Here is an 18834-nt window from a genome sequence, read left to right on the forward strand (position 1 = left end):
CTCACTCCACCTGCAGGGCCGTGGGAGCCCCCTGCCCCTTCCCCAGGGACTTCAGCTCCCCGGGGGCCGCCGCCGCCCCCTCAGTGAGCGGGGCACACACGGCCTCCCCCGGCCGTTACCGGAGGCCGCGCACGCGCCATAACGCCCCGCCCGCGGGCAACGGCCGCTGGCTCTCCACACAGGGGAACCTACCTCCCCTCACAGGGCGCCCAAGGCAGCTCGAAATGAAAAACAAACCAAAACTATGAAGTATTTCCAGGCAGATGCCGAAAGAGTAAATCTTAGTTCACTACTGTTAGGCCAGCTGGTACCAAAACACAGCAGGCACATTACAATTTCCCACTGTGTCCTGAGAAATGCAGTAGTTACTCTCCCGCTGTACAAATTCTGACCGAGCAACTGCATTTCCTTCCACTATACACTGCATAAACATTAGAGATTGCTTTTCTTTACCTCTTAAAAACAAATAAGTTGTTAAATATGGGGGAACAGCAAAGGCTGTCACTTTAATTGGTGGCAGTTCTATTTACATTTCAACTCTTGTTTCAGGGGTCGTCCTTCAATGTGGAGCTGGAGGCTCTCAGATGGGAGTTGCTCTCCCTCCCCTCTTGGAGATTATCTCACATTACAAGAAGTCAGAGTCCCAAAGCCCTGGTACTAGATAAGCTATTGTTTGTTATAGCCAAAAGGTATAATTTGTTATGCAGAAGACTGCTACTGATCAGTGGTGAGACCACACCTGGGATACTGGGTCTAGTTCTGGGCTGCCCCATACAAGAGCTACAATTGAGCTACTGCAGAGTGCCTGAAGAACAGCCACAAGTGATGGAGGGAGTGGAGCGTCCCTCCTAGAGGGGAGACTGAGAGCTGGGCCTGTTCAGCCTGGAGAGAGCTTGGAGGATTTTACCAGCATCTGAGGGATGGTGCAGAGGTCAGAACCAGGCTCTTTTCAGTAGTGCCCAATGCAAGGACAAGAAGCAATGGGCCCAAACTAGAACACGAGGGGTTCTCTCTAAACATCAGGAAGTCCTTCTGTGCTGTGCATGGAGCCCTGGCACAGGCTGCTCAGAGGCTGTGTGGGGTCTCCACTTTGGAGATCTTCAAAACCTACCTGGACATGGTCCTCAGCAACCTGCTCTGGGTGACCCTGCTTGAGCAGGGGTGGGACCAGATGGGCCCAGAGGCCCCATCCCACCTCAGCTATCCTGTGATTGTGTGATTCTGAAATAGCTGGCTTCCAACTTCTGCTCCTAAAGCCCTTTCTACAACTCACTACTCTACTGGATTATCATCAACTGTAAAGCAAAAAACAGTGCTGTTTACTGGCTTGCAGACAGTTTCACAGAAACTTTCCAGCAGCTATTTGTACCTCATAAAAAAAAATCTGGACTAAAAACTTATGTTGTTTCTTTCTACTGACCCTGAAAAATTGTTCATTACCCAGCAAAATATCTACAGAACTTCTAAAACATCCCTGTAACTACTAAAATACGCTGAGTAGTCTCCTACTACCATTCCTAACTGGATTTAACAGCAATTATTTCACAAGCCCAAAAATGGGAGCAAGGGAGCCAGCAAAAAAAAAAATACAAAAGACACAAAAACATTTTACTAAGTAGTGGTAATTGTGAAACTTTATTTTTTGAAGTCACAGAAGAGGGTAGAACATTGACACAGTGTTGAATGTAAATAACCAACCACAATAGAGTAAGTGAACAAGATAAAAAAAAAAACAAACAAAAAAACAGCTTAATACATTTTATACAAGAAAGCAATTGGTACAAAGGCTGAATTAGAATCATGATTTTCAAGGTCAGGCACACACCTCTTTCGTCCTTCAGAAGCTCAACCCTTAAAAGAATATTCAGTTTGAGTGGTGTTAATTCTGGACAATGGTAGCCTCTAAATGAACCAAAGCTCTCCTACTCTGTTGCATTAAATAGCTGAATCAAGAAATTCTGAAAATGCATATTCAAGGTATTCAATCAATTCCACACTGCTATTTAATACACAGGTTAATTTATCATCATTCAACCTGACTTTTACTACCTAGTCAATCCTAACCTGAACTCTTATCACTAATCAAGAAGTGATTCATGGGATTCAAGGTTTAGTTATGGATGAATCATTTTTCCAAAACATTTTACTTCAACAATAAAGTACATTGTACTATAAAGTTCATTCAACTCTAAGTAATTTCAATTACATTCCTATGGCTTTAGAGCAAAGAAGCAAGTAAGTTTTACTGTATGTACACATATCAAACATCAAGATTTAAATTAATTATTTATTAATAGCCTACATTCACTGTGGATTGCTAAGATTTACATCCAAAACGCATATTTTATTTACACGCTGTTGACGTTTTTAAGGAATGAAATAAAATCCTATCTGTTTAGGAATTATGATCTATCCCAAATTAAAAAAGAAAAAAAAAAGATACATTTAACACCACTTTTAAACATTTACAATTACAAAAACAACTTTGTGCCAATTATGCTTACTCTAAGAATGTAAAATTGCATTGATAACTGCACTAACTATAATTAGACTTAAAACATTTAACACCTGAGAGTCAAATCTAAACTTTTTTTTTTTTTGGAAAACCTACAAGCTAATATGCCCTATGTTAATTTAAGTATGGATTGGTCAGTGGTCAATACAAAAACAGTGCATTATTTCTGCAGCTCCAAAGGAATATATCACTAATAACGTTGTTGCAGTAGTTTGATAAATGCCAGGCCTGTCAGCTGCAGTAAGGCTTATTTCAAAGTCTCCTTTCCCACACACTGTACCCAATCGAATAATGAGAGTCTTTGGCCAATTTCTATGGGGGGTCCTTTATGTAAGCATATATTTGCTTAAGTATGCATACTGGATCTTTAAGGTTTCCTACCTCAAACATACACACAGAAGTGTTTTAATATCTAGAACATTGCAAAAAAAAAAAAACAAAACAATAAAAAACAGGAAAAGGCGTATAAAGTTAGAAATACTGGCCAGAAAACATCCAAAAATCTAATGAGAAGTTTTGTATCATTCCCCAGAATGCTTTCAAAATTAGCACAGCTCTGGAGCAGCACTTACTGTATTACTAAACATCGTGTACTTTACATTCCCAGAAAAATAAATTTGTTGCCCTACCACGTACACTGCATTGCATGATCTAAAAAGTAGTGACACCAATAAAGCCTGAGGAAGAGAAGCATCACATACCAAGTTACTTCAGTTTTGTAGTAACCATTTTACTTCTGCACTTGGAAATATTATGCCCCCTTTTCAGTGAAATTGTCCACCCTACTTCCCTACCCTAATTGCTTGTATCCTCCAGAAACTGCTTGATCAAGGGCATCTCCCAGGAAAGATTTGATAAGGCTAGGATTTCCCCATTCTAGAGTTGATTTCTACTGCCTTCACAGCTTTTCTCATGTAGATAGCTGGCCATACATAGTATTGGTCCTTCCAGGCTGAAAGAAGGAAGACTGCAATTGCTCAACCTCTACAGGCAGCCTTGATTCCCAGACAATCCAAGAGGCTTGCATTTAAATAAATTTACAGTTCCCTGGGATTCAAACTTACCTCAGCTGAGCACCGACACTATTCAGCAAAAATAAGCTGATGAGTATCTGTAGCTCTGAAACAGTTACTCCTACATTTCATAGAGAATGATCTTTGCTATTTAATATGAAATTATTTCATTAGAGCTTTGAACCTAGCTGCACCATACACAAAGATATTCAAGTCTACTTATGTCATACCCACCTAGTTATAATTTCAGAACTTGATATGCATTACTACTTCCCCTCACCCATCACTAAAATAATGTAAAACTGACTCCCAGCATAAGATTTTTTTCCTGGGTTTAGATTTTTTTTTTTTCTAAGGCACTGGCATGAACAAGCACACAGGTCCATTTATATGGAAACAAAAATCAACAATGTGGCAAATGTGCTTGTAAGTAGTAAGAAAAATGTGACACCTTCTAATTTACATAGTATTTTACTACTCACTGTAGCACATACTTTCCAAAAAAAAAAAAAGAAAAAAAATCCACTACACTAGTTGAGTGTGATGCACAGGTTTATATTATACTAGTGGGGTGTGATTCACTGTGTGTGCGTATATATATAAATATATTTATTTTTATTTATTTATTTATTTTTAACATTTTTAAGAAATTACTTTTAAGGAAGTCAATGAAGGTAAATAGCCACAAGTTTTGTCATTCATTGACATAAAGCAGCAGATACTTTGAAGAACATTCTACTATCAATATATACCAAATCAAACCTTTTGTAGGACTTGAGTTTAAGACTTGATATGTTTTATCCTTTCCATTCAGGAAGGGAAGTAGACTCAAATAATTATAAGAAAGGGAAAAAAAAAAAAAAAAAAGAACAGGGGTATACAGAATAAGGGAAAACTGCAGGAGTTAGAATACACATACCTTCATGCAATAATGCTATACTTCATCCCTAGAAACATACAAGATTTCAAAAGACACCCTTTGTGGAAATAAATTCTTCCAAAATATTGGAAAAAAAAAAATCATGAAACATTCAAGCCACTGCTAAGGTTTTCATAGATGATCAATAAGATTGTGACTCAGCTTCTTCACCAGCTACTGTTTGACAAGCCTTGCTTTCATTCACTGTTCAGAAGAGTCCCCATTCCGACAACAGAAGGTTGATTTGCACCAATAAGGCAAATCACTTTGTACAGTTTTTACTGTGGTTAAATAAACCCATGATGTCAACCATTGCTTTTTGGATGTTCTTTCCAAAGCGATGAGAATCCTTAAAAACAAACAAACAAGAACTGTGAGTACAGTCAGGCAATGGTTATCTTTTAAGCAAAAGAAGGAATTTTAACATTAAATTTTAGAACTTTCGGATATAAACCACAGAAATTCTAATGCTATATAAATTAATCCAGGTATATGCTGTTACTAACTGATGAGTTCTTCATTATGTATTTGTTTCCATACAGAGAAGGGAGAATCACCTTTTCAAAACATGTGCTTATAACTATGTATTACGACTTCAGAAAAAAGACAACTATTTTATACATGAAGATTTTGTAAAAGCTGATTTTTAGAAGACAGAAGAATCTTCAGAAAGTGTACGACACAACTTAGTAGTTGTGAAAAAGCATAAAAACATTTTTCAGTTGAGTTTCTACCAGAATCCTGAAATTATTACCACTGAAGAATTACATGAAATATTGAAAATGAAAATTACATTTACTTAAGTGCAAACAAAGTCTTCATGCTGTCAGATGAATGGTACAAGGAAGAAACTAAAATTACAAATATAAATCATTAGCTACATTATAAAACCTACTGCAGAGACAGCTTAGTATCAAGGCCAAGCACATGAAGTGCTGCTTTCCCTGTATGGACTTTTGCCTTGACTGATAAGTAAAATTACAGGGAAATCTAATGTATAAACTAAAAGTTGAAATTGTTTTTCAAGTGCCTATGTAAGAACAAAGTCGCATTTTCTAATATTTAATGATTAACTGAAGGCATCGAGATCTCTCGGACAAGTTAAGGTCAAAAGAGGAAAACTAGTTCAGCTATGTGATCCTGCCAAAACTGAGCGTGTCATAAGACAAAGAGGAAGGATGAATCAAAGCTCACTCAATAAACGCTTCTGAATCAGCAGGATAGTGAACAGATGCGACATTCTAATAGATGGGTGTTAACTCTGATAAATTATGATAATTATGTTTCCCAAGCACAGGTTACAATTTATGGGTCAACTTCCTTTCAGAACTACTTAGACCAAGCAAATTCAAAGAATAAAGAGCACACATTTCATTATCTTTACAACTGCAGTCAGAGGCAAATCAAACTGAAAATATAAAACAAAACCCAGGAGATTCCTATCTTACTGTTTATGGGACAGGTATGAGTCATTTCACATAAATTCCAGGAACTATACCTACGTAAAGATGGCCTTCCTTATGCCTGAAAGCGTAAGTGAAGTAGCATATAGTTTCCTTGATTCATAAAGCTATTAAGTTTATAGAAGTTGAGAAAAAAAATTAACATACAGCATATGTCATCCACAGAAACAGGTGTAACAGGCGTCAAAACCCACAGTGTAACAACATTGCAAGTCCTACTCATTGTCTAAAAAATTTAGTAGAACAGTTTTACAAGCAGATATTCATCAAATTCATTAAACCACAGGAAAGAATTGTCCCTTACTGTCTCAGAACAGGAGATTTTGCTGGAGACATGGAAGTGGATAGAGTTTTCATCCAAGATAATGTAAGAAACACCATAACCATCATCAGCCACCTAAAGAAAGACAAAAACAAGTGCTAATTTTTTTCCTTCATTTTCTACACGATCTTATACATAGTTACACAAAACTCTCACCGTGCAGTTTTTAACATCGGTTGCAGTTTTTCCTGAAGCAAAAAATAAGCTTTAACATTTAATCCAGCATTTCTGAAGACTGCTTCCACTTAAAGAAACAGCTCTGCTCTCATTTGAAGAGTGAAGAACATGGAATTAACTGAACTGTCATGTTCCCAACATTTTGAAGTTCCATATTTTGAAATATGCTAGTTGTTCAAAGAACTTCTATCAATGTCTGATCCTAAACAGCTATACAGCTTCAGTCCTTAAGTACAAACGAATATATATACACCTAAACATCCCGTTTCATGGAATCACTCTGCAGATGTAAAAAAAAAAAAAAAAAAAAAAAAAAAAAAGTATATACATATGGAGCATAAGGCCTTTATATTACAAGAACTTCCCCGAAGGCAGTCATCTAACATGACAGCAGTTGTACAATTCTGAACACCCATATCATGAGCAGAGCTCTGGTCAGATTTAAATATTAGCAGCATTACCTGTCCCAAGTTTCAGCCTGATGTTATACTACGTATACCTAGTAAACATGAAATATCCTGCTGCCACCCTCCTTCCTCTGTTTCCTAAATCATAGGGTCTTTCACCTCATCCTTCCAGCTCTTTGCTGCTGCTGAGCACTCTGAAAGCCTTCTCTCTATTAGTACAAGGCCTTGTTCTACTGAACACTTTAAAAAGACAAACCAAAACAAAAAGGAAAGAACAGGGAAAAACAACAAAACTAATAAAAATAAATAAATAAAACAGCCATTGAGGAAAGCCTGATGTACAGAATCACTAGACTTCTCCAGCATGGCAACGCAGAGTTTTTGGAAGGATGCAAGAAATGAAGGAAAGTACATAAACAGTGATATTTGGAAAGGCTGACAACTGAAGGAAGAAAAAAAAGAAAGGAATGAAGAAATAGTAAGAAAGAAGTGGTCAATGTAGCATTACCAAAAGCAAATGGAGAAAATAACTGTTAGAAATTGCAGCAGTCAAAAACTATTTTACTGTCGGAAACCCCTCATTTTCAGAGATTCTAATAAGGACTTAATCTACTACAGAAAGCAGCATTATAGTGATCGAATGGATGCTTACAAGGATGAGCAGCATTACAATTCATTTAAATTATTTCCAACTTCTCAAGAACTACTAAAAGTATCAGAAACAAACCTAAAATTAAAAAGACAAATACCACCACCAACAAAAAGAAGACCATAAAACTAGCTTCCATCTTGACAAACCAACCAAAATAGACTAACTATCATAATTTCTAGGAGCAATCATTTAGTCCCTCTCACTGTTCTTTTAATACAAATGCTTTTGGAAACAGACAAATCTAGTCTATCGCTTGGTAAAATCTACTTAACAGACAGTGCTGACACGTATATTATCAACTATCACATTCAAATCCTGGTAAAAAAATACTACAGCAAAGTCAGCAGCTCTTTAAATTTCTAAAAACACACTAGTTTCTTTAAAGGCTATGAAAGTTGTAGAAAGTTGGATATTTTTTTTTTCTAAATCTAGCCACTACTCACATTTAGGAGGGCTAGCATACCAGTTTAATTAGCCTAATTTGGAAAAAAAAGCATGAATATGTTTTTAATTAATCAGGAAATAATAAAAAAAGTGAAATTACTTCTACAAATGCCAACCTTAAAATCTAGTTTAAGTAATAAAGCATTTGTCTGTAATAATAGCCTGGCATAATCAATGTCTGGGCATAAGTGATGTGATAAAAGCCCCCAGCTTATCAGAACATGGAGCCCTGTACCGCATTCGGCAACTGTGCATTTCCTTACGAATAATCCATTCCATAATCCCTTGGGACAAGGCAAAAAACATGATGTTTCCTCTAAGCACATCCACCATATCTTGGAAAACATTAAACATATACATTTAAAAGTGCAGCACGTGCTTTTAATGCACAACACTAAGGTATTACACCTCTGAATTTTTTAGTCTGAAACTGTTTTCAAAATAGACACTTGTACTTAGCAAACATACTGGTCCAAATCCTCCACCGCTGGCGAGCATCTCAGGGTTCTTCTTCAGATCAATGTGTTGCTGTGGTGTCTGACTTGTTGACAGCCTCCAAGGCTCCGACAACACCTTTGTTAGACAAGAAAGGGATGCAATCAAGTACAACATTCCGCTTAAGAACATGAAGCATGAACGTGAACATTAAGAACATACTGCTTAAGAACATAAGGTAAGTTACTAAACATTCAATAAGCAATTATTAAAGATAACTCCAGTTCATGTTAATGGAACAATCAATCGTGTTAAAAGAAACAACTGAACCTATCCCGATACGCAGACCATATATGAGGTCTTGATATCAATTTCTCAAAAAATAGCATTTCTGCTGCAAGAAATGTTATTTCAAAACAGATAAATCTGGTCTATAACCTGGTAAACCCTGCATACCAGGTCTTGTTAATAAGACCAAGAATGGCAGCATTCAAATCCCAGTGAAATACTATAGTAAGTCATTAAGTTTGGAAAATCTCTAACAATATACAAAAGTTTCTTGAAAGGTTGCAGAAGTTGTACAAGGCTGTTTTATTCTTAACTTAAAGAAGGAATACACTTATTTTCAAAACATGTACTTTTTTTAAAAAAATAAAAATAAATCCCAACCTTAAAGCCTGGTTTAATAAAGTATTTGTCACTGTAATAAGCAGTGGGAAAAAATCATAATTAGTGATTTAGCTCACATTAACTTATAACGAAGTTTTTTTGCCACAATTCCAGTAGAACATTCTTAAGAGAAAGCTTGTAATACCTTGAAAATATGCTAAGAGCCACAAGCAGACAGTATTTTTTGTAATACATATTACATCTCTCTTGTAAACCTCTATAACCTGTATATAGCATTACTAAAATGCCCATTAGTAAGTGTAGATTTAAAGCAAAACGAAACCAAGTTGTAATCTACCAGTAAACATTAAGCAGTGCTACCTAAACACTTACCTATTTTTCTGAGGAAAATTGTAATTACGTAAGTATGTAAGCAGATACCAGAAGACACTAAGTAAACACAGATTATTTACTGTAACCAATAGACACCAATAAAGATCACTTACTTCCTTAAGGAAAGGAGAATCTACAGAAAGGTACTTGGAAACAACATAGAGGCAGAACAGATGGCGGTCAATGCCAGCACCAGTCATGGCAAGACGATATAAGTGCTGATGTTTGGTAGCTGCAAGCCGGAAGAATTTAAGCTTATTTTCATTCTAAAAAATGAAATAAAGAAGAAGAAAATCAGGTAATGAACTGGATTGAGGGTGGAGGTACAATAACTAAGTTACAGCAATGGCTCCTGAGCCTAGAGCATTTAAGGACAAAGTACAAGACAAGGCAGGCAACTAAGAGCAAATACTAGAATTCACTCACTTTGCAACCTCACATATTTTATTTCAGTATTAGCTATTACCTGCTGTAAACAGTACAAAAGGAAAACAAAACAATATTTTAAATGTGATATAACCACAGAAACAAACATGATTACAACTGTAGTTTATTACTTTGTATATTTCGCTTCTTAGCTACAGAAAAGCAAGTCTCAACATGACTTAAGCAGGAATTTCAACAGCTATTTTAGAAAGCTAACTGACAACAACATATGAACGTAATGCAGAGGCTGACAGAAATTATTAGTTCCAAGCTCATTTTTAGATAGCTATTTTAAGATTTTTATAATATGGAATGCAATACTGAAAACATGGCAACCTGTCACTTCTTATGTCTAGCATCACTGTATTTTATGCCACAAGCCATTCAACCCTCCCCCTCCCCCCCCCCCCCCCAGTAAAGTTCCTTAATGGGAATCAAAGTGATTCCCATTAGTTCCAAGTGATACCACAATTACCTGAAAACAATTAACATAAACCTGTAGGTTGCTAGCAATAAGCTGGACATTATACATAGTAACTTCAAACTCAAAATAAATAAATAGTGTTTTCTTTTCATTTTAAAGGAATAGTTACATATTGAAGATCATCCAGGATCACTATTTTTATTCCAGGTCCACAGTAGCAATAATTGGCATTTCTTAAATTAATTTTCTAATGAAGTGGTATATGAGCATGTAATTTTTGGCTCTTACCAATGTTGACAACGTATAATAGTCATTTCCAAATACTCACTTCTAAATATATACACATCATCTAATCAGAAAAAATAAAGTTAAACTACAACATAGTGTTTTCCTGCATGAACGTTTATTCACAGAATCACTGAGCTGGAAAGAACCAGAACTGTTCATCTACTTAGACTTCTTCTCTTCCCTAAGATCAGATCAACTAAAGCTCCTTCCTGAAGAACCATTATGTAACTTACTTTAAGAGAAAAAAAAAAAAAATCTGTTTGAGGCTTCTGACTATTTACTTTGCTACTCATTATCTATCCTTAGTAGCAGAAAATGTTTCCCTAATGTGTTTCGTGCCAAAATTTAAGTCCATTACCTCTTGGGAAAGAGAACATCATCTTTCCATCAGCTTTTTTTTTCCCCCCACTTGAGGACAACCTGGCTTCCTACCTCTTCTCACTACACTAAGTTCACTTCTTTAGACTAGGCAAGAATAAAGAAGTTCAAGTTCTCACAGATCCTGTCTGGATCTTTGTTACTTTTGTTATGACTCTCTCCAGTCCATCCATACCTCAAGTGTGGTGTCCAAAGCTGGGCATACCCTGCCAGCTAAGGTCATAGTAGGGGAAGGAAAAAATACAGGGGGAAAAAGGACTAATAAAAATAATAGGGCAAGACAAACTAAACTGAGTGCTGACACTTTCACAATGGTGTAACACTGAGCGTGCTACATCAGTGCTGAGTTACTGATTATTATAGTCCTACATCTTTGTCATTAGAACCTCTACCCATGCAGATGGAAACTCCCTTTAGCTTAGAAAAACCTGCAAACGCAATGATTTATTTAGCCTACTCTACCAGTGAAAACTATGACTATCAGTAGAATGAAGAACAGACTGCCATCAAGATGACTATCCTCCACACCAACTGTCCTGCATCCTTCCATTTTGACAGCAAACATCTTTAACAGCATTGCCCAAGTTTTCAAAACCAAGCAGCTTTCCTCTAGGCCATACTTCGTTTGTTTGCTCATCAGATCACAAGAAGGACTAAAAAGCCCACTGAAATCAAGATATGACAGCAACTACTTATTTCCTATGAATAATGTAAGCTTCCCTATCAGGGAGGAGAGCCTAACTGGCATGGCATTACTTGTACACATAACAAAAAGTCACAAATCATCTCTGTTTTCTGGAATTCAGGGTCTGTAGAAGTTGGTATTCTGGTGGTTACTGCCATTCACCTTTGGTATAGCCTTCAATTCCTGTCATACTAATGGAGGATGCAGACAATTATCTGATGCTACACTTCATTCCTCAAAACAAAGGCATAGATCTTTCCTTAAATCTTTTAAAACAATTCAGGAGCTTGTATGAATAAGTACCGATAGCCATGTGACTTATGAATTGTATTAGGAAACAACACAGTAAACTTACGCTTTCAGTTGGATCTTCCATGGTTCGAACAAAATTGCATGATTCAACAGTACATGAACGGACGGTTTCAGTCCTGCCTTCTCTGAACAAGCGCGTCATAGAGGCTTCATATGTCAAAGAAAATTTTCCCATGTCCTTTAAATTTGAAAAATAAGGACTTAAAGGTTTATTCGAACATAGCCCCTTTCTTAATCAACAGTAAGGTTCAAGGTAAGCACACAGGATACGAATCACTCCACAAATTAAATGTTAAGTTTTTAGTAGCCCACCGTTAACAATCTTATCTACAGATGATTAAAAAAAACAAGATTAATAATGGGATTTGATAAATACTAGTTGAACAACCAAACCAGAAAGGACTAACAAGGACTACACCATGCATTTTATATCCAGTCTTTTTCAGTCTGTTATAAACAGAAACTAATTAAAAAACTACCAAAAACCTATAAGAATGTTCAGTGGCTTCCTAATTAATACAACTATGGTACATAATCCATAGAAGATTATGACATCCTAGAAGACTGTGACATTCTTAAGAATATTTTCAACCCAAAGTTTAATAGGATGTAGATGCATGGAAGCATGGGGATGGAAAGCATGTGAAAGAATGTGATTCAAGGATGTGAAAACTGAAAGTGAAAAAAAAAAGTTGTAAAAGCTTATCTAACGCATTAGCAACTCTTCCTGATCAAAATATACATCAGAACAGATCACAAGTCTGTTCAGCTTAAAATAAAGAGGATAGGTGGTTAAAAGAAAAAAAAGGGGGGGAAGGAGGGAAAATAAATTAAAATTTCACTACATTGGCGCTTTCTGAAAACAGACTGCAGAAAAAGTGAGCTACAAGAAAAAGAAACAGGCAGGCACTTTTACTAATCTTCTTTGGGAATGCCCCTGACTACCCAATTAAGGGGAACTTCCAACTAAAAGATAAGTTTAATACCATTTAGATAATAACACTACTGGAAAACACACATGCTAGAATTTTCATATCTACAAAGTATCCAGAGATAGAACAACTAACGGGAAAAGAAAAAGCCGCATTAGCACCAATAAGCCAACCTTTGGACACCGAATTTCCAGCAAGTAATCTGTTTCGCATTTCTATTAACTTTCACGGAATGACCTTGCACAAGCAGTGCGAAGTTAAAGTACAGCGTACTTTACACAGCCACGTGTTTTAACCACAACAAACAGTTGTGTACTAATAGTACGCAAACATACTATTCCCAATTTAATGAGATTCTATAATCTAGACGACCGTTCTTGACAGTTGGACTAGATGATCTTGGAGGTCTTTTCTAACCTGAACGATTCTATGATTCTATAAGCCAGAAGCAGTCTGTTCTTACCCGATAGTGAGCAAGCTGCAGGGCAAGCTGAACGAAGGCATCAGGGCTAGTTTTTGCTTTCTTTATTAGTCCCTTCCCAAAAACGTCAAAATAAAATGAACAGAAGTCCACATCATCTGCCAAAGCCGTGGCAGTGCTCAGAGACCTCTCAATCACTTCTTGGCACTATAATAAAAAGAGACATTGCTTACTTATATGCAAATATATACATATGCATGCATTAGAAGGCATCTAAGAGTAATGTTGAAGAAGAGCATGCATTTTTAACTGACACATAAAAAATGTTGCCTTTCTGTGTGCCACGAACATCATTGTCTAATTACTCTTCCTTTGGAGAAGCTATCTTTGCGTCAAAGTTAAGATTCAAAGAGCTTTAAAAGAGTTTTAAGCCAATACTCATTTAGAGCCCAAAACTGGGCTTAAAAAACAAAACATACTTAATTAGATGTATCACCAGCCATTACCTTTTAAATTAAAATAAAATAGGGTTATGGCAGTTTCTCTTGAACTCATGAAAAAAATAAAGAAAAAGCCTTCTGTACAGAACTTTTAATACTTAAAGACAGCTAATCAAAAGGAAATGTTACACAAGCACAACAACGAAACCACAGCAAAAAACTCTATTGCCATACAGTTACTGTTTACAATGGATGGCCACTTGTTTTTGATATGTTGCCAAGCAAGAACATTTCTAGTAAGAAGTTGAAATTTCCTGACCAGAATTTTAAAAAGCGGGTGTTAAAAACCCTGACATCATTTTAAGTGAACTGGGTAAGGTAAAATAATATCTTACAGGGGTCAAGGAAATTCAAGCTATTTATGAAGTTATCAGTAATTACCGAACTGATTTGACTGCTCAGAAAAAAAAAAAAAAAAAAAAAAAAAAGGACCTCCTAAGGACCTCCTTCCCCAGAGCACTATCTGCTCTGTACTTACTTCTTCTGGAATGTCCCACTGTAGTTTGGTAGGCATAGGAATATTTTGATTGGTATCTCCTTTGCAGTGTCCATCCTCTGAATAGCCCAGTTCAAGGTACTCAGTTGCCATTACATTCTGCAAAGATACATTTTCAAAATTGTAACATATTGCTATGAAATTAGAATTTTGAAGTCAGCATAATACAATTTCAATAGATAGTGAAGTATAGTACACGGTCTGTTTTCAAAGAGTGAGGATGGATGCTTTCCTACTACTTTAAGGGATTTTTGCCTGTCTTCTTCACAGGAAAACGTGAGATATGTACAAAATACCTGACTGCTGCAGTGCATTTTGTTACATGGTACCGAAATAATCAGTGTTTTAATTAAAATCCCACCTCCAACTTAGCAGTAGTAACAAAAAGTCTTAGTCTTATATTTCACAAACTTTGTTCAATTTTGATTCTGAAGAGTTTCTGCAAGGTTATCATCTGTCTAAATTTGTTTGTAAAAAAAAAAGTTTTTCAGATTAAGTGCATATCCTTGCAAAAATTTTATCAGAAATATTTAATTCTCTTTAAGATTTGCATCCTATTCAGTGTTTATATATGTGCATTAGACTTCTTGTGTGAGGAAGTGGAATGTTTTCAGGATGGACAATACAACCTGAACGACAGGATAAAAAATTTCTACCTCATATGATTTCAAATGACATCCTCAACGTAAAAACACAAAGCAGAAGATTTCAATCTGCTCAACATGGAAAGAAAAAAACTTGACAAAAGTCTGTTACACATACATACATATTTCCAGTCTCTTAATTTAACTTTCTCACTTAGATGACAGAACATGCTAACTATGAAAAAAATCATATCTACAAAACACACCACGTATAAACACCTAACAATAGATAATTTCCTAGGAAACTGAATTCTTCTCAGTTTATTTTGAGCTTTGTAATTCTTCGCAGAAAAAGGAAAAACTAAGAGTAAGTACAAACAAATGAACTAAGTATATCTTAGTATATTCACCGAAAAGTAACTTTTCCATTACCCAGAACAGCTGGTCTGAACTAGACAGTCCAGTCAACCTCAAACAAGTTTTGACATTCTCCCCTTGTTAGTGAGTGCAATTAGGACTTCTTGTTCTTACAAATAGATGCTCTCAGGTAATAAAATCAGGACATGACCTGGGGGCATCATTCAGGCCTGAGTCCCATTTGCACAAATACATAATGAAATTAGAATTAGCTAATATTTATGAGTGATTGAGACATAACTGTTTATAGGCTTAAGCTTTGAGAGAAAAAAAAAAACATTCAAATAGGATTTCAGGCAATAAACTATGCTCATGATGGAGAAATCTGTCAAAAAGTGCCTTCATCCCATTCATTGCAGTGAAACGAGCTAATCTAAACAACATACCAGTCTACACCTCATAAAAAATGGCTTAGAGGAAAAGTCATACTCCAGCCTATATCTAAGTTTTACAAATAAGCACGGGTTTTGGATAGCACAAGGAAGCTTAAAAGCTTCAGAAGCATGCATATATGCACCATAAAATGCTGTGTCAAACAGGCAACAGTGTATTTATACTGAATACTATAAACAAGTGGGATGGAATGCCATATCACTTTTCTGCGAATGCATCTGTTGTCATTAAAATACAATTAAGACTTAAATTTAAGGCACAGCAACTTCCTAGGCATTTTTTAAAAAATTCTGTGGTTGCTGTGTAAAACCGAAAATAGACAAAACTGAAAGAGGTCCGTAAGTCCTCATCAGCTCAATAAATGCAGGGGACTGAAGACAAACCCAATGATCTTCAGAGGACCAAATAATGTTGTTATCTTCTACATTCTTTTTTTTTTTTTTTTTTTTTTTAAATAAAACACTTACCTCCCACAGGTGTCCAACAATAGGCGCATCTGCCCAAGAATGCTCTGCATTCAGACCTATCCTGCCATTTTTGAATACTACAAGAGTAAATGTTTTATCAAACCACCTACAAAAGAAATTGAGATTATGTTATGGATTTTTATACTCTAAAAACATTTTTACACTGTATCTTCATCTCGATCAAAAAGACATTCAAATGCAGAATGCTTTTTTGTTTGGGTTTGATTTTTATTTATTTTTTAATAAACAGACAAACTTATTGGCTTAGAAGTCACTAATTCACATATTAGCCACATGAATTAGCAAAATTCTAAAAATAAGATGTTTTCCACAGAATCGATACTGTACCTGTCATAACATCTGCCATGTATTAGGGACTTCGCATATGTATCCAGTGACTTCCCTGGATCTTCCTTCCTGTACCCTTGCTCGATGTCGTCCAACGTCACAAAAAATGCTGCTTTTTCAACAGCATCTAGAGACTGTTTGTTCTTTCCACGGCTAAAATAAGTCTGTCGAGCCTTAGCCCATGGTATTCTGCAGAAAGAATTTGGTTTACAGCCAAGTTACAAAAATCAATCAATATTTTATTACCCTTAAAATCACTATGCAACATTTCTCCTACTTTTATTAAATTCAAAGCTACTACTTTCACTATGTTTAAACTACATCAGAAGGGGAAATTCTAAGAACACAGATATAATGCAAAGCTAGGAAGCAATTCATTATCAATTCCAAAGTGATCTTACAGCATCCTTCCAGTACTTAAAGGGGGCCTACAGAAAGCTAGAGAGGGACTCTTGATCAGGGAGCATAGCAATAGGATAATGGTAATGGTTTCAAACTAAAAGGAACTAAAAGAGTAGATTTTGATTAGACATCAGCATGAAATTCTTTACTCGGAGGGCACTGAGACACTGGAACAGGTTTCCCAGAGAAGTTTATGTTATGTCTCTGGATGTGGCTTTGAGCAACCTGGTGTAGAGGAAGGTGTCCCTACCCATGGCACGGAGGTTGGAACTTGACGAACTTGTTAAGTCCTTTCCAACCCAAACCATCCTATGATATCATCACACATGCAAAGCTTACTCTTCAGAAGTTCAACATGTCTGCTGCACCCGAAACGTATAGCATAGATCTACATTTAGTAACTGAACAAATAACTGATATTGCACCTAGAACTGAGTATATACTGCTTTATTTTGTAGGTGCAAGTCATAAATATAGAACAGCAGTTACTGAATTAACATTATCTATCTTAAATTTTAGGATATTCTTTAAGATGCCAGGAAGCCTCAGAGCAGATTTAAGCTTTAGTTCAATATGCTTAACACTGTAAAGCTTCAAATTACTATTCTTACAGCAAACAATTAAAGCAGAGTTCCCCAGCTTTTCAGCTAAGTATAAGGAGCCTGTATACAGCACTGACACTGCAAAATTACTTTTAACTCCCTGTTATTACAAAGGACTGTACAGCCGTTACATGTCAGCAATATACTTCTTAATATATTAATTTTTAAAAAATGATAATAACCATACCTATCTCCTGCAGTAAGAGCTGCTAGTTTTGCTTCACCAGCCTGAGGCTCTGAATCATCATCAAGAATTCTTTGCATCTGCTGTTCAATTTCTCGAGGTTTCAACAGTCTACCATCATGGTACAGCCACACTTTGAAGTAACGCCCCTTATGGTACACAACGATGTGCTTGCTGTCTTTCACATGCTGGAGAGTATCTAGAATTGTAATCGCTTACGTGAAAAGAAAGCTGAAGTTTCAAAATACCAATAACACACTATATAACATCAAATGCCTGCTGTATGTATTACCAGTTAGCCACAGCTTGCTTATTTTAACAAAGAAATAAAATGTGGAATAAGAGGTACCACTCCCACACGTTAATTCAGGATTTTAGTACACAAAGATTGCTGCACAAAACAGTCAAATACCCAGATTTGGTAATCACGTAACAGTTCCACGGTGGAGACAACTAAAGCAACTACATCTGCATTTCTGTATCCAAAAAGTAAGCAGTACCAGTGTAGCCTGATGAAGCAGTCAGCAAGAGAACATGCTGGGTAAGTCTGGCAGAAGGTACATCCATGTTCATAAGCTTTTTTTCATGCTTACCCTGGCACATGCAGACAGAATACTACCTCTATAGTCATGAAGTGTCACATCACAGTAGTCAGTGAAGAAGAAACCTAGGCTGCAAGTTTGTCCTCACTTTATTTACAAATATAAATCCACTTGGGATAAGCCTAAACTTATGTCATGAAGGCATTGTGTCAAACCTCAAGTGAAGGTTTGTAAGCTGCCAGGAAAAGTCATCATTTGATAAAAACTGTTCGGTTCTTTCACTACTCCAAAGAACTGTTTACATTCTTATGCATCTGAGGAGACCAGTTAATGAGATGGTAAAGAAAAAAAGCCTAAGTCCTGATTCTGAGAAATTTGAAAACTGTTGCACCAGGAAAGAGTGCTCAGAGCACTCAAAGTATAGAACTCTTAATAAAGTATAGAGCACTTAATGAAGTTTAGACAGGTATGCTCCATCCATTGATCAGAAGCATTTTCATGCTTCTGTGAGCCTATTATACTATTAAAGAGCACCACTATCACTTGGAAAGCACAATCGAACATGCAGATTCATCACATCATGGAAGGCATTTTAAGATAAAAATAAAAATTGAGGAGCTGGAGTTACCCCAGAGTTACATGACTAACTTCAACAGGCATAGGACCTAAAGTGAAAATGAGAGG

General features: G+C 36.3%; 1 protein-coding gene across 4 annotated transcripts in view; it reads right to left on the bottom strand.

Annotated features, from left to right (window-relative positions):
• Nucleotides 1-1616: 1616 nt before the first annotated feature.
• Nucleotides 1617-18834, bottom strand: part of CPT1A (carnitine palmitoyltransferase 1A) — a 40070-nt gene continuing 22852 nt past the window's right edge. For all 4 annotated transcript variants that reach the window (XM_068684557.1, XM_068684556.1, XM_068684558.1 and 1 more), the window contains 10 exons: nucleotides 17612-17807; nucleotides 16421-16609; nucleotides 16073-16178; nucleotides 14194-14310; nucleotides 13258-13422; nucleotides 11906-12040; nucleotides 9463-9615; nucleotides 8381-8485; nucleotides 6215-6307; nucleotides 1617-4796 (listed from right to left, as the gene is read on the bottom strand). In XM_068684557.1, the coding sequence (XP_068540658.1) occupies nucleotides 4710-4796; nucleotides 6215-6307; nucleotides 8381-8485; nucleotides 9463-9615; nucleotides 11906-12040; nucleotides 13258-13422; nucleotides 14194-14310; nucleotides 16073-16178; nucleotides 16421-16609; nucleotides 17612-17807 (1346 nt within the window). In that variant the 3' untranslated portion in view covers nucleotides 1617-4709. The remainder of the gene's footprint in view (nucleotides 4797-6214; nucleotides 6308-8380; nucleotides 8486-9462; nucleotides 9616-11905; nucleotides 12041-13257; nucleotides 13423-14193; nucleotides 14311-16072; nucleotides 16179-16420; nucleotides 16610-17611; nucleotides 17808-18834) is intronic.

The sequence above is a fragment of the Anas acuta genome, chromosome 5 (assembly GCF_963932015.1).
Source record: "Anas acuta chromosome 5, bAnaAcu1.1, whole genome shotgun sequence".
NCBI classification, from domain to species: Eukaryota; Metazoa; Chordata; class Aves; order Anseriformes; family Anatidae; genus Anas; species Anas acuta.